General features: G+C 37.0%; 1 protein-coding gene across 1 annotated transcript in view; it reads right to left on the bottom strand.

Moving 5' to 3' along the window:
- Nucleotides 1-20,084, bottom strand: part of adgb (androglobin) — a gene marked incomplete at both ends in the record, with an annotated part of 37,250 nt that extends 17,166 nt beyond the window's left edge. Inside the window, 20 exons of the mRNA XM_079255099.1 lie at nucleotides 2,411-2,578; nucleotides 3,088-3,202; nucleotides 4,627-4,765; nucleotides 5,032-5,131; nucleotides 5,444-5,539; nucleotides 5,701-5,764; nucleotides 5,876-5,987; nucleotides 6,984-7,029; nucleotides 9,429-9,579; nucleotides 10,375-10,468; nucleotides 10,892-11,066; nucleotides 11,889-11,974; nucleotides 13,553-13,719; nucleotides 14,595-14,681; nucleotides 16,493-16,632; nucleotides 17,602-17,778; nucleotides 17,873-17,944; nucleotides 19,199-19,291; nucleotides 19,461-19,608; nucleotides 20,020-20,084. Of these exons, the coding sequence (XP_079111225.1) occupies nucleotides 2,411-2,578; nucleotides 3,088-3,202; nucleotides 4,627-4,765; nucleotides 5,032-5,131; nucleotides 5,444-5,539; nucleotides 5,701-5,764; nucleotides 5,876-5,987; nucleotides 6,984-7,029; nucleotides 9,429-9,579; nucleotides 10,375-10,468; nucleotides 10,892-11,066; nucleotides 11,889-11,974; nucleotides 13,553-13,719; nucleotides 14,595-14,681; nucleotides 16,493-16,632; nucleotides 17,602-17,778; nucleotides 17,873-17,944; nucleotides 19,199-19,291; nucleotides 19,461-19,608; nucleotides 20,020-20,084 (2,295 nt within the window). The remainder of the gene's footprint in view (nucleotides 1-2,410; nucleotides 2,579-3,087; nucleotides 3,203-4,626; nucleotides 4,766-5,031; nucleotides 5,132-5,443; nucleotides 5,540-5,700; nucleotides 5,765-5,875; nucleotides 5,988-6,983; nucleotides 7,030-9,428; nucleotides 9,580-10,374; nucleotides 10,469-10,891; nucleotides 11,067-11,888; nucleotides 11,975-13,552; nucleotides 13,720-14,594; nucleotides 14,682-16,492; nucleotides 16,633-17,601; nucleotides 17,779-17,872; nucleotides 17,945-19,198; nucleotides 19,292-19,460; nucleotides 19,609-20,019) is intronic.
- Between the last annotated feature and the right edge of the window lie 1,092 nt (nucleotides 20,085-21,176).

Here is a 21,176-nt window from a genome sequence, read left to right as displayed (position 1 = left end):
TTCACAGAGACAAGTCTGTGGCTCTTCCACAGTACGAAGGTTCGGTCAATGAGTGATGGAGGGAATAGAGGATTCCGTTCAAGGGGTGAATAAAGAGGTATTCCCTGAAATTCAAAATGTCGCTTCACTTGAGCCCAAATTTTAAGACAGTTTTTAACAATAACATTGCTAGAATATGATGTCGAAGTGGATTTTAAGGGAAGACGCAAAAGAGAAGATAAAGAAGCAGAGTTACATGAAGCCTCCTCCATTGGCAGCCAGTTTGGTTTTTCATAATTAGTACTGCACCAAAATAACATTGTGCGGATGTTTACAGACCAGAAATAATATAAAAAATTAGGCAATGCAAGGCCACCAGATTCTTTGTTCTTTTGTAAAAGAGTCTTTCATATTCTCTGAGGTTTTTTGTTCCATAAAAACTGTGAAATTGAACTGTCCAATGACTGGAAGAAGCTTTTAAGTAAAAAAAGTCAATTCGGGAAAATGTGCCATGCACAGGGGAAAAGAAGGAAAAATGCCTGGCGCTAGGATTAAAATAACGCCAAACATCAGCCACTCCATATTGCTGCATAAATAGTTGTATAATTTTCACAGATTTAGAAAGTGGTTGCGGTTTGCTTGAGGAGCGATCAAGGAGTGGATTGAGGCAACAGTTGAAATCACCACCGAGGATAAGATGGCTATCGTTCAAATTAGGAAGTGAAAAAATAATTTTTTTAAAGAAGTCTTCGTTATCCCAATTCGGCTCATACACATTTACAAGAGCAACCTTGTTACTGCCAATCTTACCCAGAACAATAATGTAACGCCCGTTGGGGTCCGATATTACATCCGTAACTGACAATTGAACATTTTTGTGTACAAGGATCGCTACACCTCGCGCCTTGCCATTAAATGATGAATGATAGGTCTGCCCCACCCAACTAAATCGTTGTTTGAGGTGATCTGACATTTTTAGATGAGTTTCTTGTATGAAAGCGATTCTGGTATTTAATTGTTTTAAATGATTGATTACTTTCCTGCGTTTTATGGGAGAGTTTACCCCTTTAACATTCCAACTGACAAATCTTAGTGCACCACCTGGTGTCAATTGAATATTAGGACTTAGCATGCCTGTTTGTAGTAAATACATAGTCCCCATAAATGTGTGAAAAAAAGGTTTGTAGCTCCTGATTTTAAACAGAAAGTAACAAACAGAAGAAAAACAAAACAAAAAGACAACAGCAAGCAGACACAAACACGACAGTAATGTAAAGAAAACAATTTTTGCAAAAGGCAACAACTACCTCTCTGATTATAAATAATCAGCATACTGTAAAACTTCCTTTCAGTAACTCCCTGCAACAGCATTAGGCAATGGAACAACACTGAACTAAATTTTAAGTCAATCGTCTTTAACGATTTCAGCAACTCGTTAAGAATGCAGAGTAGTATGCTAAGTGCATTGAGTTCTACACCTCCCTACATTTTGCATAAACAAAGTAATATGCTGTAGTCATCATGACCATAATCAAAAATTAAACTGGGAGAGCACATAATGTCTGAGAAAAAGGGAGAGCATTCATAAGGCAAAACAACGAGTTTGGTTACCGCTCTGGATTAGGAGGCCATGACCAAGTCCTCTCAGTAGAGAAGTGATACCATCCGCAGTCAAGATAGCATTAGCTTTAGCAGCGGGCATGAGAGCCTGTGCGGCGTCTTTTTCGCTGTTTCTTGGTCTTGGACATGGTTTCGTTGAACTTGCAAAAGCAAAGCACGATGGACACTCAGTATTCAAATGTCCAAAGCAGTATCGAGGGGTAAAGTGAAAGTTAAAGAGGAAAAAAGGGCAAGCTAATGCGGAGCAGGTGAAGCGTGCGACTACTCGTCTCGCCTCATTCTACAGAAGCCCCAGACGTATTTATTTTTTATATTTTGTTATTTAATATGTTATTATTTAATTCACTATGTTTATAATGGTTTAAAATATGTATTTCAGTCTATAAAAGGCAAAGAGAAAATTATCAAATGCCTTAAACAACCTGTCAGTCCAAAATCCACAAGCTGTAACAGGATTTAATCATGAAACACAAAGGAAAAAATTCAGCCACATAGAAATAATTTCCTGGATATGCCACAGATGTGGAGGAATTGAAAGATTCCTGTATCCAATGCCAAATGAATGAATTTCCTGTATATAAGGCTAAGCTTTTTGAAAATAAATAAGATAATTTCAACTTTTGCCTGCTGAAAAGCAATGTGAATGTTAGACCCTTTATTTATTGGTTAAATATGGTTCATGAGAATAAATTAACAGACCAAATTTTAATATAGTCTTCCATGTAACAGTAATAAGTACAGGTATAAACTACCCAACAATTCCCAAAACATAAAATGAAATATAAATTAAATTTGCTTTTCTTTTTCCTACCTTGTAGTGTTCCCATTTCATCATGGGGGTGTTGATTTGCTGGGGACAGACAGTGTCTTTCAGGGTGTTTCTGAGTGCTGGCAACTGCTGTTCATCCCCAAAGGAAGTCACCACATTGGACAGGGCCCTAAATATGGACAATGCCTGCTCAGTGAAGAGAGCACTTTCCTGTTTAAAGAGACCAGAGAGTTTTTTTTTTTTTACCAAATAAATAAATAAGGTGAAAATGCATGGTTAGGAAAAAGCAACAATACCAACTTCATTAAAAAAAAGTCTTCTAAACATAATATAAACTTTTATAATAAATTTAAAAGAAATGGCTGCCAAACATTTTGGAATGAAGATTGTGGGCAGTGATCTACTTTCTTACAATGATCGCTCTTGTATAACTACCATTTGTTTTTTTGTACATTATGCAAAAAGGAGTGATGTGGAAGCAGAGGGGGAAATAAATACAATATAGATTAAAGCCAATACTGTAGATTAAAATCCAGGTACAAGAGCTTGTAGCAGCAGGTGTCAGAAAATGACAGAGAGAATTACATGTATTTTCTTATCAAGAGCATAAAAGGTATGTAATATAGCAGTTATGCAATTTATCTTATTCAATTTACCATCTTTACGGACTTAATGACATAAAAAAATCTATCAACACTATAATTCCATAGAAAATTTACCTTTGTAAGGTGTGACATGATAGTGTCTTCATCACCGAAGATGAAAGGTGTCCTGCTGCAGAGGTGGATATCGTACCCCAGTAATGCATTTGCGGAAACGAGCAGTACATGACGCCTGGGGGTGAACAGATGACAAACTGCATTTGGAAAGCACATTTAATCCTGGTTTATACTGATTACTCAAACAGAGCTCCAACCTATCTTTCTTGTACTTGTGCTCACAAGAGACCAAATTTGTTGCTTTGGCAATATATCTGCTTGATTAATCCACAAGTTAACTTTGAATTATTTCCAAAATAATCATAGTGTAACAATAATTCAGAAGTTGATATTTTTATGAATACTGTGTCACTACCCTGTTTTAAAATCAAGTTCTAATAAAATAGAATAATATCAAGTGTTTCTGTCTAGTATTTCACAGTGGCTCAAACAGTCTGATGTGCTGTAGCCTATGTGTATCCATTGAGTGCCAAGCTAAGTTAACAGGGCCTGGTCAGGCATGAGAGCGAAACCCCTCTACTTTAGCCCCATTAGCTTTGTTTAATTCAGCCATCACAGTCTTACTAGATGGATGAGCACAGTGGCAGTGCTTGGTTGGGAATGAATAAGCACACAATGGGGGAATTCAAGAGGAGTGAAAAGAAGATCAGGTTTATGGGAGAGAAGGCAGGGAAATGGAACAGAGAGAGTGATTGAAAAGAAAATAAGATTTAAAATAAATAAAGAAAAAAGATCAGTACACAACAGTAAGTTTAAAAAAAAGTCAGTGGAAAGACTTCAGACAATAACACACAGTAAAAAAAGGAATTACATACACTGAAATCCATAAGGTGAATCTGCTTTAAAATTGACAGATGCCATTAGCTTGGATGTATTAGTTAATATCTCTTGGAGAGGAGTACTATGGGCCATTGTGAGTTGAGTGCCATGTGTGTGAATATGGCTCAGTGGTAATTGCACTGCTGCGTGCTTGCACCTGACCCCAGAAACTAGGCCCTCTGCTTCTAGGCCAAGTCACACCCATTAATAGAGACTGGGACAGATTTCTTTTTACTGCTTCTCAGAGCAACTGAGCTAGGCAGATATCTGCTGCTCATGTTTGATAGCCTTAAGAGGATCTCTGCACAGCTATGATAATCAAAAGTGAAACGTCACATATTTTCCTCTCCTTGTGATAAAAATCCAGAGGTACTTAGCAAAAGAAAACTGCTCCCAGCTTCAGTTCTTCATAAAAGGAAGAATTATTGCTAAAATCACCATAGGGCCATCAGGTATGAAAGTAAGGGAAGTTCAGTGTGAATAAATTATAGATCTGACTAATTTTAAGACATTTCAGAATTCCCACCTTAATAACTAAATTAGCAAACTTTTGATGAGATTAGACCATAACAGGTACAAAAGTTTAGATTTGTATGGTGTTTAAAAATTAATTAAAATTGGTTACTGATACCAAGCAATGAATATTTTTATTAATTGACATAAAAATCAAAAGTACCTCCATACTGTAAAGTCCTTAATCCATAAAGGTTTTTTTCCTACCCTGTGGGGAGGTTAAGTACAGCTGCCTTAGAATAGGTGGCCTCGATGGTGAGAATTGGCAGCTGAGATTGCAGAGATGTCCATGAGTGAGGATGGATGATTAGCACTGGAGACATATGTGTTCCAAACATGTCCTTTCCTATGAGGTATTGTAAAGTGAAGATAAAATATTTATTGTTTTCATAGGTCAACATCACAAATTCAATGTGTGACCCATTTTTTAGAGATTTCTTTAGTATCTATATCTACTGTATATCCCAAATATTGATATGATTTATGCTTTGTCCATGATACAACAGGGTTATAACCATTATTCCAAGGTCAAGCTCTCCAAACTGACTGCATAGAAAATCCTTGTGAATGTGTGTGTTTACATACGTGTCGATAAATTCTTACTCTTCTTACTTGTGTCTTCCCAGAGTTGAAGTGCAGAAAAGCTGATGAGAATCTGCGATGGTTGCACGTTGTCTACACACAAGTAGTAAGTTCCTCTGACCTCTAGACACTGTGCAAAGAAACTCACAGTTCTTAAATTCAGTTTGAAGGCAACAACATTTGGGAAAATGCAAAGGAAGCAGGTCAAAGGAAGGAAAGATAAACTAATGGTCTTAAGGATAGATAATGCACAAATGAGCAAAAGAAGCAATGGAACTGTCATTTGACTAGGACAGTTAAAAATATCTAAGAATGTAAGCCAAAGCAGTCATTGTTGATAAAACCTTGGATGCAAACAATATGCACAACTGCTATGTGAATATTAAAAAAACAAAACATTTTACTTGTGCATGAATGTGTGTCTTTGAGAGTACAGGTGTACCTCAGGGCTTGCTACAGTTAGGGATCCAGTCGTGAGACAATGTGTAGATGAGCCTGAGGAGTTGATGCCTCCTGAAATAGTGGGTAGGATTGTGCTCTGCTGACAAATGAACAACTTAATTACTATAACTCCAACAAATCCAAATGAAATTACCATTCATTTGTGAAAACAAAAACAGGAAACTGTGGGGAAGAAAGGAACATAAAGCTTGAGAATTTCTATTCCTGTAGACATGCTCTCTGAGAGGCATTCTATACCTTAAAATGTGATTTCTGGACATGATATGGGTAGATCTGTGGTTTATGGAAAACCAAGAGAGTCCTAGAAGACAATTACAATTTTAAACTATTTAAACATTCTTTTTTCATTACTCTTTCATCATTGGTAAAATATAGTAATAATTGTGCTTGTGTATGTAAATGCATGTCTTACTGAAAGCTTTGTGCAAAGTCCTCAAGGTGCACCCATGTCTTCTGCAGGATGGGTTTGACATCAGCTGAGGATTCCTCTGCAGCAAGTCCTTCTTTTGCAGTTGAAGGCCTATCTGAAAATGTTTTAATATACATCTAGGATTACACAAGTTTTGATTAATCATGAATATAACATTTTTTGGGCTGGACTTCATAATATATATAAGACAGCAGATTTATAGTGCACATTTACCTATCAAAAAGAGATTGGATTGTTAAAATATAATTTCATATTGCTAAAAACAATATTTCAACACTGTGATAAAAAAAAGATACTTTATCAAGCTGTAAACCAAGATGACTGGTGACTTTCCATGTTTCACTTAAAGGTAAATGGATATGGAGCTGCAAGTTAAATTTTCCATTTCAAAATGCTGTGAGTAACAAAATGCTTGTGACTCACAAAAAGCTATCCCAGACTCAAATCATTATCTTGAATATGCTGAGCGAATTGGCCAAACTCCCACATAATGGCAGAGTGTAAGCTCACATACACATCCATACTCCCACTCAGACTCCCACTATCTTGTTGCATGCTGAAAGTCATAGACATGTGCACACATAAACTCTGTATGCCTCAAAAACACACACACACACACACACACACATGCATTGGCACAAACAGTCTGCCCCCAAGCTCTACTTGAGGCAAGAGTCTGATCAGTAAACCGAGACGGTGAGGTGAGGGCCAGTGTAACCGCTGCTGAACAGTGGTGAACTGCTAACTCAAACTGCAGGTGTTACTAAGCAACTAAACGGGGGCAGAGTGAAAGCAGGGAACTGGTTTGTTGTCACAAGGCATAATTTCAGTCCCATTTTCTTAAAACCTTTACCAGTTGATGGAGCCATGGGGGGCGGGGGGGTTCTATGTTGCACTAATACTGTTCAACAGAAAGAATAAAGAAAACCATGAACACATTATACCTCTTCAGTAAAACATATGTAATGAGCATTTCACATTTTGGTAGCCTCAAATTCAACCTCCAGTAGACCGGTCTTGTTTTGAGAGGAAGTGTGTATTTCTTTCAAAATTAATGAAGTGCATAACATTACACAAGAGCAGCTTTTACCATTTGAGATGTCATCATTGTCCTTCTTCTTGTCCTTTGTTGTAACCTACAGGGATAACGAGAGAAAAAAAGGAAAGGGAAAGTGAGGGAGGCATGAACTGTGGGTTGCTGACAGAGTAGCACTGCAAGAGATACGCTTCCACCCTCTGGTGATTCAATGCCAGCTGTGGTGTTGTGCCATTCTCGCCCAACACAGAGACACAGTTTAATGTGACAGGGGCTCCTCCTCCCTTGCTAAAAACACCACCAGGGAATACCAGCTCTAATTTACTTTGAACGTCAGTGACAGATGAGGAGTTATTATGCTGGTTAGCAGGTTATTCCTTGTAAAGGTTATTCACACAACAGCTCTTATTTCATACTTGCTCCTAACAACAAGCTAAAGAATCTAAATGATAAGACATTGTCCTATTTTCAAAATACCATACTCTGTGGTCTAAACAATAAACTTAAAGATGCAGCGATACAGAATGATGCACTTGTGTCAACTATCTGAACTTTCTTCGGGTTTCTGACAAACTTTGCTCCCTCAAAGAAACAGCCGGTAAATGTCCAAAAATGTATTCATCTTTGAAGAAGAAGTATGTATTTGTATCTTGGTTACTTTAAAGCAACCCCTGCCAAGAATCTCTGATGACTAATAGTGTGTGTGCGTGTATCTGTGTATTTAGCTGTATGTGAGTCACCACTTATTCAAATGAGTACCCAGAGATGCAGACAGACGGAAAGAGCCATTGTGATTGGGAGGCACACTTGACCCTCCTCTTCACCACTGTGGAAACATTTTCCTGCAACAAAATTGTCAATATGTATGGGTTTGTGAGCATGTTCAGCAGTGTGTATAAAAACTTTCAGCCAAGCTCTAAGGCAAGGTGTGTTCAGTTAACCAACAGCATTCCATTTAAGAGACTACTTGTCTGTGTGCAGAAAGCCAATATTGAGACTTTTAGATTTAAACAATAAACCTGTAAGATTTAGCTGCTGTGTTCAGAGGGGTCCCTGCCTTCCCTCCCCCCTTTTTCCTATGATCAAATTACAGCCATAGACTGATGGTTGAATGACAATACATTTAAGTAGAGCAGAGTCTTGGCCAGGAAAAAAGAAACTCACAAGTGAAAAACAAATAAAACTCCAGATTGCTTTGGTGACTTCCACAATTCAAACATATTAGAGAACAAAATATGCTTACACTTGGATCTGATGCTACAGTTGAGTGAGTAGGCCACTGACAATATTAATGATGTCATGTAACTGTATCTTCCTCTGTTCTGGTGTTAGATTATGTTGGTCGAGGTTGACCGAAACAGTGGGAGAGATCAAAACAGCTAAGAATGTGGTTAAAGCTGGGACATTCACTAAGAATAATGCACAAATATAACACATACTGAAAAAGTTGGTGTGTTCAAACATCAAATGACATCAAATTATCATGTGTTCCCTGCCGTTACCTAACCGCTCTGTAACTGGTCACAGTTACACAAGAGAGGGATTAATATGAACTCTATCTTTTCCTCTGTATGTTAGGAGTGAAGTGTAATAATAAAGTCCCCAGGAGACACAGACACTGATGGCTCACCATCTAATTGCACTGCTTTTTTCATCAGCACAGTACACGACCTCTCCCTGTATGAAGCCCACGCACTCTGTTCACTACCACCACACACCAGAGATTCTCTCTTCCAGTCTCCCTCCCACCATTCCATCCTGCTCAACTCCCAGTTTCTTTCCAGTTTTTATTCCCCTGTATTCTATGCTATCTTTGCTTCAGTGTCCGTTTCTATTTTTCTCTCCCTAGTACTGCTGTTCTGATCCCTACCCCCCATTATTTTCCTTTCCAAGTCGGTTCTCTATTTAGTACAGATGTGCCCCTGGTCAGTAGAGGCCTGGCTGCGAGACAACAGAAGTGACTTTGAGAGTGGGGGATGACAGCCTTTCTGTTACTGACAGGCAGAGCTCGACTGATCAGCCTTCAGCTGCATACTCACAGGGTAGACAGAGCAGAGGTGTTAGGAAACAGAGAGAAACTAATAAGGAAAAATAAAAACAAGAGAAGATTGCTCCTGTGGTAGAGTAATTGTTATTTAAATTTTACTAAATGGCATCACTCAGTTTCCCCATGGATTCTTAAAACTGTTCAATGGATCAGTGCAACATTGACTTAAAACATTTGTTACCTCTGCCAAGGAGGTTATGTTTTTACCGGTGTTTATCTGTTTGTTTGTGTTTAACATAAATCAAAGAGTTATGGACGGATTTTCATAAAATTTTCAGGAGTTGTTAGAAATGTGAAAAGGAAGAACTGATTTAATTTAGGATCCAGGAACTTTTTAAAGGCCTTGGTGGAGGTTTGCGCTCTCCGAGTGCTTTTCTAGTCTTTTAAATGTTATATGCCACATGTTTATATGTTTAAGCACAATGTGTAAACCAACAATTATTATAATGTACCTCTGTTTTGCCAGTGTTGTTTAGTGAGTTAGTGGTGTGTTCAGCAACATTAAGCACAAGGCTTTCCTGACATACAGTCTCCTCTTTCTCAGTAATGGACACCAGAGGGGATCTGTTGAAAAGCTTTCCTGGAGCTTTTTCCTTAACCTCTCTGAAACACAAAGACACATAATTAGTAGTTTCATCTATAAATGAATAATTCACACATTACCTTGCAGAACAGTTATAAGATTGTAACATGTTGATAATCTATAAGTAATACATGGGTAATACTCTGTAATTATCAAAGTAATAACCATGTTATATTTGATATTATTAGATTATTATGTCATTTACATCACTACATTACATTTTTCTTAGACATTTCATAGACATTTTATTCCCAGTCAAGTCCCACATTATTACTACAATATTATCATACTACTCAAATAGTCTCAAATAGCTTTGCATTGTCATCTTTAAATTAATTTCCCTCTGAATGAGTTAAGGCTTTTAGGTTTTAGCCTCCCTTATGACTCTATACTGTCCATTCCAGTTTATTGTGCAACTTCCAAGAGTTACAAGCAGGAAACAACCTGGGTATTATTTTGGTAGTTGCAAAGCATTACCTAGTTATTATTTCAGTATTACCTACATGTTACCACACTATTACCACCTTATAACTGTGCTGTTTAGTGCTACTAAATAATAGTCTTATTTCATTTTTAACTAGTAGCCTGTTGCAACAAACAAAGGACGCAGAGATGAGATTATGTGACAATGAAAAGTTCTGTATTGATCCCAAAACAGAATCAGTGTTCCTGCTCTCTTTTCTCAGTTGGCAAAAAACACAACAGTTATGGAATAAAAAGAATTTTAAAATGTCTTGCAGTGTAAAGGAACAGTAGGAAATAAAAAGATTAGTTTTATTTCTTTTCTCAGATTTAGATTATTTCAGCATACGCACAGCTTTGCAGCAGAGTCGCTGCTGGTCTTGAAAGGGTAGGAGAGAAAAGGGCTGGTAACCTCAATGAACTGATCGGGTTTTGGCAGCGAGAGCTCTGCAAAGACACAACAGAGAAAAAAACTTCTTAACTTCATGCCAACACTACTTGTTCAGACACAGATTCATATTCTTCACTACATTTTCTCAGAGATCAGCTGATGTCAGATATGCCTGAGTCAACAGCTATTTTCAAAACTGAAATACCGCAGCTAGCCTTCTCATATTTTTTATTTCAGCATGCTGTTCTGCATGCCCTTTGTACTGTGGACACCAAATCTCATGCATTGGCTTTCATTTGTTGCTTCAGATATATTTATTTATGACATTCACCTACACGCTATGGCATTTTTTGTGCTTTGCTGTTTTTTCAGATATCCTCCCCTGCATCCTCCCCCTGGCAACCCTTCATCACCTGTTTTATTTCCAAACATAATTTCAACATTTTATATTTTTACTTCAGCTTCAGACGCTCACTCACTATTAGGTTCAGAGGAGACCTTAACCTTCCTGCGCGGACGGATAAGTTTCCATCGGGGCACAGGTGGAGGCTTAGGTGGTGCCAGCAGTGGACATGCTCGGGTTCTAGTCAGCAAGACAACATGGCTGTGCAGCAAAGATAAGCCATAACAACGCAGAATTTCTGAGGAATTTGCCTGCAAAATCACATATAAACAAGTACAAGGACTTGAGTATACATACAATACTTAGTGAAGAGCAGCAATCAAAAACATTTTGTGTGTTAAAAATCAAAGGAATATTCTGGTCCATGGTTTGGGGAGTGAAGAAAGTCTTATAAAATTGCTCTCCTATTAGGTCTAGCATGGGTATTATAAAAATGAAGACTGTTGGGGCATATCATCCAAATAGAACATGCCCTCTGTGTATATATATATATATATATATATATATATATATATATATATATATATATATATACATATACACATTCTCCGCTGTTTATCCAGGGTTGGGTCGAGGGGGCAGCAGCCTCAGCAGGGAAGCCCAAACTTCCCTTTCCCCAGCTACATCTGCCAACTCTGCGGGGTGAATCCCGAGGTGTTCCCAGGCCAGTCGAGAGATATAATCCCTCCAGCGTGCCGTGTCCTGGGTCTTCCCTGGGGTCTCCACCTGCAGGGATGTGCCCTGAACACCTCACCAGGGAGGCGTCCAGGAGGCATCCTGACCAGATGCCCAAGCCACCTCAACTGGCTCCTCTCTATGCGGATCCTGACTCTTTTGGCCCTTCTGTGGTTTTATCTGAGATATTCAATAAATTTAACATGCTCATGATCATGTCCTCATCTTCTGGAGTTGCTATGCCCTTCTTCACCCAGACCTGCATGTAACAGCATGGTGTGAAATAGTACATGAAGGTTTACATGAAGATTAAAGCAAAAATTTGAAACGTGTAGGTCAAAAACAACATTTATCGACCAATTCTCATGTCTAAGGACTAATAAAGAAAAAACCCCCACCATTTTGCCAAAACTAGTGGGATGATTAGGTTCTTGAAAAGCGTAGAAGCTGGCACACACCACTGATTCATGGGTGCTCAACGAACCTAAAAAAGGATAGCACAGATAAATTCCAAGCAAACTCTATAGCAGGAACACATTAAAAATCATGTTTTCAGGACTTAACACATTGTACAATTCCACATCTCACACGCATGCTTATCGTACACATGAACTAACTCTGAATAGACTGATTATCATGTAGAAATCATCTACTAAAGTATCTACAACCATTTTTCAAATCAAAGTGCAAAAGAAAACCTAACCATATGAATTTTAGCTTCCTAAACTATAAATAAGACAACAGTGCTTATCTAGTCTACACAGAGGCTGTAACCCCCAACAGTGGATCTTAAAGTGTATTGCAAAAGAGCACATGGGCCAGGAGACATGAAAAATCAATTTGATGGGCCATGGTGAAAAGAGATGGGAGCAATGCTGGGCTAATATAAAGACTGCACGTTAAATATTGAGCAGAGAAGTGGTTCTCACACTGCATGGTGATTTATGTGTTTCAGTGGGAGAAAACAGTGAGCACCATAGCACTGACGAAGACAGAAAGAGACAATTTTGCATATATGAAGGCACCAGGCAGAGCTCTTCTAAAAAGCTAAAATGTTCTGTTAAGTAATACCTCTTGAGTATGCATATTATCACACATTATTAATATTCAACACTTGAATTATTACATTTGAATGGGATTATGGAAAAGTGTAAGTGGGCAGTAAACTGAGCCAGTAAGCAAATGTGAAAGCCAAAAGAAAAAAGAAAGTTTTATTTTTGTTGCAGCTGAAAATGACACTTTCTGTTTATGCATAGAGTTTTAATTATAATACCATTATTCATTTTTCACCAAAATAATTTTTGCCTGTTTACTCTTTATTTTGAGCAGCGGAAATTCATCTTAATTCTTTACATACGTCATCATCTTTTCACCTGTGTAATTAGCATGCTATAAACTGTGGCTGAAGCCCAAATCCTCTGAGTTGATAGTAAAGCTTTTGAAAGTCATGTGTGTCGCTACCCTGACTTGAAACAACTAAAAGCCACACATTAATTTCTGAGGACATTTTCCAATCCTTCCTTCACCACGAAAACACACTTGACTTGGGAGGCTCCTCTGCCCTGAGGGAGGACCAAATAATTCACCCTTCCACTGCTCCCTCTGCTGGTTTATTTATGGCCCGCCATACATGCATTCACCCTCTCTGCACTCCATAATACATGAACTTGGGAAAACAGGAAGTGATGCTTAAAACAAGAAAGAAGCAACAGAGCTATGGCTAGTTGGCTCATAAATGTAGGTGTTATGTAACTTGGTACAATAGTACTTTTAGTCTTACAGCATGATCTTTCTTCTCCTTTGCAAAAAAATATTTCAGCAAATGTGTGCTGTGTTAATAGTACACATACAATAAATATGTATACAAAAAGAGAAGCATGACCTAAATATGATGATAAAAAAATAATTTATCAGGGAATCAGAAGTAGAGTGTGCTGACAAATGCTCTTAGTAATGAATCATTGATTATAGTTACTAATTTAATGTGAAGTAGAGTTTGTTACTAATATATATTTGTGAAAGTGCATCTGGTATAACTATCTTTCTCTGGGTGGATCCTTACTGTCATTTGGTTCTGGCAGAAGACCCTCATTGTCACTTTTATTGGAATCACTGCCTGCAGCTGTTTCTCCAATTATTGGGGTTATCACAGGCGAACTCTCATCCTGTTGTTTGAATTTAGGAATGATGTCCTGCAAGAGATCCCAGATTTTTCTTGAGTTTACTGACCTGAGACAGGGTGAAAGAAAACATGATAGACCTTACAATTTGATTACTTATAAAGACACATTCAGCTGGAAAGTAAAAAAGCATTGTGTTTTTTTCTACTCTTAATTTTGTGAAACTAACCAGACACATGCAAAACATTTCTAACCCAACCTGTGATGTTAGGACCTCATGCCTATTATTTCGATTGCATGGACATGCATGCATGGACAGCTTTGATAGCAGATTATGTTTACTCTTCCTATCCTGCCAAGTGCAGAATTTGTTTTTTCTTCTGTACTTTTTAAATTATAATTAGACTTCACAAACAATGATAAAAAATCTTTTTGAATAGGTACTTAAACTGGTCATTTAACAACAAAAAAGTCTGAACAATATTTTAGAGAACTTTAGCTTTCTTTCTTTACCTGTAAATGTAAAGGGATAATTTTATGAATTTTTCATTCTGAAAATGTTATTCTGTTTACATATAATATTCCAAAATCCTGACTAATTTAAAACAAATTAAGACTTCATTTTTCATTGGCTGTCTTCCCTTCTTCAGTATTTTTATAATTTTATTCTGTAATTTTATAAAAAATTTGACCATTTTCCCTCTGGGATTAATAAACTTTTTTCATCTCATCATTTATTTTATGCTTTATTTTATACTCACATCATGAATTTTACTTGATCTCATAGAATTTTCTATTTTATTGTGGCTTATATATAAATGTCTGCATGATTATGATTCAACATCATTTCTTAAATAGCATACTTAAATAAAAGACTGCAGTCATTGGCCTTCAGATTAGTGAGGGCATTTTCGTGCCAAAAATTGGATTGCAAAACATTAGCAACTAACACTAACAAACATTAGGAACTAATTACAGATGTACTTTATAGGAGTGAATTCTGGGATCCAGCCGGTGAGGATGTGGATAAAGGTGAATTCACCCATTTCCTTTCCAACTTCAGTCACTGCACTGAGAAAGAAACACATGAAAAATGTTTTTACACAATGCACGGAACAACAGTTTTCTACTGGCACCTTTCCCAACTAGTGCCAGTAGACATGTCCAAAAATACAAATTCAGAATGCTGACACACAACGTTTCGTTCTGATTGATTCCACGAGGCGTATGGCTAATGTAGCTAGATTTACAGGACACTTTTTTTCACAGAAGCATTTGTCCTTCTCACAGAAGAGTCCTCTAATTGCTTTTTTCTGGTGACAGAAATCTTTATTGAAACCTTAAATAAAGCTATGTAAGTTTGAAACTAAACTTCCAACCTGTCCACTTGTTTATATCAGCAGGGTTACAACAAAGGATTAGTGTAGATATATATGTATTTTTCTTCAACCATTGTATTAAAGGTAAAGTGTGTAACCAATTTGGCTTGATGCTTTTGTAAAAACGTGTTTTACCCAAGTCTAATCACAATCACATCCAAATGAAAGGTTACTGGTTCCTTAGGATGAGTTGTTTGGAAATACATAGGTGGCAGTGCACACAACCCAAAGCTGCCATGTTGCTTCAGCAACTTTAAGAACAGTAGGCAAAAGGGGACAAATTTGTTAGCTTTATACATTTTAGCTGTGAATCCCCGTATGTTGTCGTTGGAGGAAGAAAAACAAGTAAAGGTGAACCTGGATCATTCAACTTGCTGTGTTCCATTGAAATGGAGAACCATCCCCAATCTTTGCCCCACGCGAGGGAAATAAATAGCCAAGAAAAGAAAAATAATTAATAACCAGAAGAAAACCACAGTCTACATCAGTGTAGCATTTTCTAAATGGAGACGATTCATGAGGGAGAAAGACTTTAAAACTGAAGCTGCAGGCTTTCTGCTGGATAGGTCAGTTTATTCAACCCAACAATGAAGTTTATTTTTCCATTTTATTAAAAACAAGGCAGGTAGTCCAGCAACTACTTTTTCATCTCGTTTAATCCAAAAAATGTTACTTTTACTTGCTATATAAAATGGCAGAGACGGCAAATTTGTTTGTTAGCCTACAGTGAAAAAGCTCTGTTGCAACAGTTTTCAGTCGCTGTTACACATTCTTCACATCAGTCATACCAGTAGGCGACCGTTCCTTTCAGACATATTTTCCAAGAGTTTTTCCCTCATGTTTCATCATTTATTTCAGCTGATTTGTCAAGGGGGGTAGGAGTTGATGTCCTCCCTTTAGTCAGACAGAACAGACCAATGTAATACCAGTTTCTCATCATAATTTCATGACTAGAGCCACAAGCCTTTTAATGCTCAAAACTCTCTCCGATTATAATCATTTTAATTCAACATAGTATCCATCGCCGTTGATAAAAGGAATCAATCAATAAATCATCTTAAATAAATAATACAAAACCTGAGAAAATCTCTTAACAAATGACTAGCCATACAAGAAATATTAATACATTTACATAATTTTCTTATCAAAAACGCAAGCTGTATAAAATCACAGTCTCAGTCGTGATGCATCTCCTGGTAATGTATCATTCTGTTCCTCATCACCTGACAAGACACTCGAATTTGTTCAAGATGTTGACATTTTCACATTTGTAACTCCCGGCAGCTTTGGTCGTGTTCATAATGTGCTTAAATGGCAACGTGCCAGAGAGCACTACTGAGAGACATTCAATCAGGGCATCGCTAGATGGGAGGACTTCTCACACACTTAGGTTTTAAAGTTTAGGAATGTTCTGCTGTTGCCTTAAATCAGTACTACATCAGACTTCCATGGAGTAGTGGTAAGGAGCTTACAAAGTTTTGGTTGGAATGTTTAGTAACTTACTTTGTACAAGCCACTTTCATTAGAGCTTTAGCCAACAGCATTGGCCAGAGCTCTGACTGACAAGTAGAGGCAGGGAGAAGCAGGTTATCCTCCTTATCAAAAGGCATAGAATCATCTATGGTTATGTTTCTCCAAGAACCCTGAAAAGTAAAAGGAGAGGAGAGAGGGGATTTGTGTGCTTCAAAGATTAGGCCAAATAAATAAATACACTGTTGTTTTTGTTGTTCTAGCAAAACCTTTGTGAACTCTGAACTAATTTTTGTCCAAGCGTGGTTACATGCTACAATCACACAACAATTTAATGAGACACAAACATACTGACACATTCTCCCTAAACAACTAATTTTTAAAAAAAGGCAGTGATTATATTAAGCACAGAGAAAGAAAACACGCTAAGCAGGAAATAACAATCTACAAAATAATTTTTAAAAATTACCATCTGAGAAAAAATCTGTAATATTCTGGCAAATGTGGGGACAAATAGTAAATATGACTTCATTGCAATCTTGTTTTGTTGTTTTTTTATTTAACCATTTCAAATCAGTCTGCACTGATAACCTTAAACATGAAGTGAATGTCTGTGAAATCTTAAAACTTACATGTAATTACAATAAATGACACTGCCATAGATAACATTATTTGAGGGTTTATGCCTCCTCTTAGGGTCATACTGGGTGGAGATTTACAACTCTAGCCTAGCTCTTTGAGAGGCAGCTGACTCGAGTTAAGCCATATCTATTCATCAGGCAATGTATAAACCAACACTTTTGGCACTGCAGTGAGACTGATTGATTTGAGCTCTGTGAGGATAAGGCTCTTATACCACAACCCCCTCCCCCACCAACTTACATCCCTAAATTCATCCTAATTCCTTTCTCATCTAATGAACACTGTGGTCTGCCAAACAAAGAAATGCAATCTTAGGCCACCCAATTGTGTCCCTAAACATGTTTAAAACAAAAAGAAAGGCCCAGTCAACCACTGACCAGCAATGACACAATTCTTGGATTTACTACCATGCGAATGTACTCTTGATCAAACTGAAAGGCAGCAATATCTTCTGTAGATTATGTATGGGACAAGGAGCAATGCATTTGTGTTATACTTACCATCCAGTAAAGTCTGACCATATATTTCCCATAGTTGTTGTAAAGTGGAATGTGACCTTTCTCCGCCTTAGATAGTGAATAGATGTGCTCCCAAGGTGTCCAGCCACCTTGTGGTGTAGATGTGCAGTTACATGACATCCAAACAATATAAATCTCACTGATAATGGACCTCATAAGCTTGAAGAGACATGGTAGGGAGAGAGGACAAAAGATGCATTATCATTTTTGGAGACCCTGGTGTTCAAGGGCAAAACTGTTTATGAAAACTTACCTCACAACCAATTAAATGATCATTTGGAGAGACCAGATCAAAGTTTATCTGGTTTTCAACAACAGTGGGATCCTAAAATGAAACATGGTTTTCATAGAATATGAAGATTTTTAGAATTCATAACATGTTTACTAAAAGTACCTGTTAGAAAAACTGAATTCAGGCTGTCACCATATTGTGGCATAAACACACAGAAATGTTGTGGATCAAAGCATCACAGTGGATGAACCAGCATCAGAATATTTATGCCACAGGTCTTTCATTTAAAAAAAATGAATAAATAATAATAATAATAATGACCCAAATGAGACTTAATACATCCCAGTGCAAAAGCTGTTCTAACCTCACCATAACACTCTCAAGATTGGGTCTATGATCTGACTACCAAGTTAATAGATTCTACCATGTTACTAATTAAATACAATTAATCAGTCAGATGATGTTGTGACAGACTGTCTGCATGAACAGGGAGCTTTTTCTTCTTTTCTTCTACTGCATCTAACTTAAAAAAGAAAACTTTAAACTCTTTCTTATTAGAATATTCCCTTTGGAAATACAAATTGCTTTATAGTGCTGAAGGGAAAATTTCTGAAAAGGAGACACTGCGTCTCCTTGCAAAGCTACTTTCTTTTTTTGATTACCTTGTTCTCCCGTTTCTGTGAAACTAATTAAACACTTTTGATATCGTGAGTTAAAAAGAAAGCAACACGTGACACGGGAAAAACTAATACAAACTAATATATTTTTGGTAATTGCTTGATACTGCATTTGGTAAAATGGAGTGATGCAAATAAAATCCCATTGGAAGCAACAAATCAGTAGTACATTTCACATTTTCTTAGCATTTCTTGAATACATAAAAAATTACTGTGAATTAATCTTTTACCTGAAAAAATGGTAAAAGACAATTAATGAGTGCAATGAAAAGTGAGTGCTGTCATTCCAAATGTTTTATCTTATAGTCATGGAACAAAATTAACTCCTAAATAGATGAAGGGATATTTTTTTTTAAAAATGACCAAATTTGCAATTAACCTTATGTTAACTGACATAAAAACAACCAATCTTGTATACAACATTCCCTATCCTACACTATGTTCATTCATTCATTTTCAGTTGTGTAACCATTACAGGGTCGCAGAGAAGCTGAAGGGAGGAAGTACAATATAGACAAGCCCTCAGATCACTGCAGGACATTATGTTGTAACAGGATAATATTATTTTCAATGTAGGTGGATTTAATGTTGTGGATAAGAAGTTTATCAAAATCGTTACTCAAAACAAGATGAAGTAACCAGGGTATTTCAGTAAAAATGTAAAGACTACCTTGTCAATAATAAAGTCTGTGGGTCGCTTCCAGGAGTGCACGTTGAAAGTTAAAGGAAAGGAGAGCTTTCCCTCTGGATCTTCAAAAAACGGCTTTGGGTAAAAGCAAAGTAAACATTACATAACAAAAAACAATGATTCATTTGTCATTATATTGGAAATCATCTTTTGTGGGTCTGCAGCAAGTGACACAGGATGTGATTGCTGATGGAGAATCTTTGATTTTTTGTTTTTTTTCATATAATTTCCCTTCCATATTTACAGTTTTGCGCTTCCTGTTTTGGGGTCCTTTGCTCGAGTCCCATTTTTCCTGATTGGCTTCAGCATCGCTCCACTCTGGCCAAAGGACAAACTTGGATTTCCCCAGACTTCCTAAGCTGTCAGAGGAAGTGAGAACCAGGGAGCCTGCACTGAAAAAAAGACCGATGAGATCAAAAGTATAAATATGCAACAAACACCAAACTATAGCCAAGACACTGTAAATTCATTATCACTGTACCTAAAAATCTAATCGTGTATAAACTGAATATAGGATTATAATCTGGGGTGGAAATCACAATATGGGTGGAACTGAGTTGCTCGGCGGAGGTCTTCTCTCCGAGTTCTTTTTCTAGTTTGTAGATTAAACCCTCGTTTTTCTGGATTATGATATAGTATAAAGAAGCCGTACAAAGCACAACCTACTATAAATACTTGCCATAGCTAAGGCACACCGCTTCTAAATGGCTGGCTGACTTTTGGTGCTCTAATGACACGTAGTTAAAACTAAAACTGATCCTGTTGTCTGTATTTAACGCTAATTAACACTAAATCATACTTACTCTGTCTGGCGACCTGATAAAGACGTTTTGCTGGAAAACGGCTTCTTTTTCTTTTTCTGGGACATTTTGTATGTTTTGGTAAAAGACTTAAAGTCAATTAAGAGACAAACAATCAAACAAAAAATGTATCAAATGTAAGGCAACTTGTTCAACAACGTCCTTGCACGTTGAAGTTTACTCGTTGCCAGGCAACCAGCCAATCACGTGATCTTGTCCTGGCGCGTCAGCTGTTGCTGTAGTGAAAAGACGTGGTTTGTTTTTTTTGTTTGTTTGTTTTTTTTGTTATAGCTTTTTCTTCTTTTCTTTTCCTTTCTTTTTAACAACAGTAATTTCTGGCTCGCAATAGAGCTGACCAAATATCTGCTCTCATGTCTTGAAACTGACTCCACACACACACACACCCTTTCACACCATTCCTCATGATTACCACACCATATATGCAGGGGAGTCACATGAAGACTTTGTTAGACACAGAAGTTTATTGTATTCTTTGCACATACAGCTTCAACTATAGCCCTTTGTGCTCAGTTAGATGACTACTTGGAGGTAAATTTTCCATTTTGTTTATTGGTTTATTTGACAAACATTGCACATTAAAAAAACACGACCGTACATGTACTACAGTTTGGTCAAATGGCTTTTTTTCATCATCATTTTTAAATATCTACAGCAAATTTCTGATTTCTCTTTGATGTTGAAGTGTTCTGTATATGCAAAGAAATGTGAACTTACAAAATCCAAATCCTAATATCTTAAGCTGGGCATTAGACCTACTGCTAGTAAAGTATGCAGATAAGAGCTTTACTAATAAGAAAACTACTTTACTCAGCTTATCCCTGCCCAACCATGATATTTTCTACAGGCCAGGAAAATAAAAATGTATATAAACAGTTAAATCAGAAACATATTGATTTGCAATGAACTGTATTAGACAAACAAAACTAAATCTACAGTGCAAACCTAATTTGTGATCAGCAAAATCTATCAACATTATTAAAAGTGAATGGACTGTAAATGATCCAGTCTTACGTTTAAATTAAAAAAAACCAAAAAAAAAGATTTAATTGGTGAGAAATAACTTCAAAGACAGAGAAATTATGGGCAGACAAGAGAAATCTGTTAAAAAGTTTATTCCATTTTGGTCTTAAAGATTTAAA

Source organism: Telmatherina bonti (assembly GCF_933228915.1).
Source record: "Telmatherina bonti genome assembly, chromosome: 16".
Taxonomy (NCBI): Eukaryota; Metazoa; Chordata; class Actinopteri; order Atheriniformes; family Telmatherinidae; genus Telmatherina; species Telmatherina bonti.
Note: the sequence above shows the minus strand (reverse complement) of the source record. Positions and strands in the feature narration are given on the sequence as shown.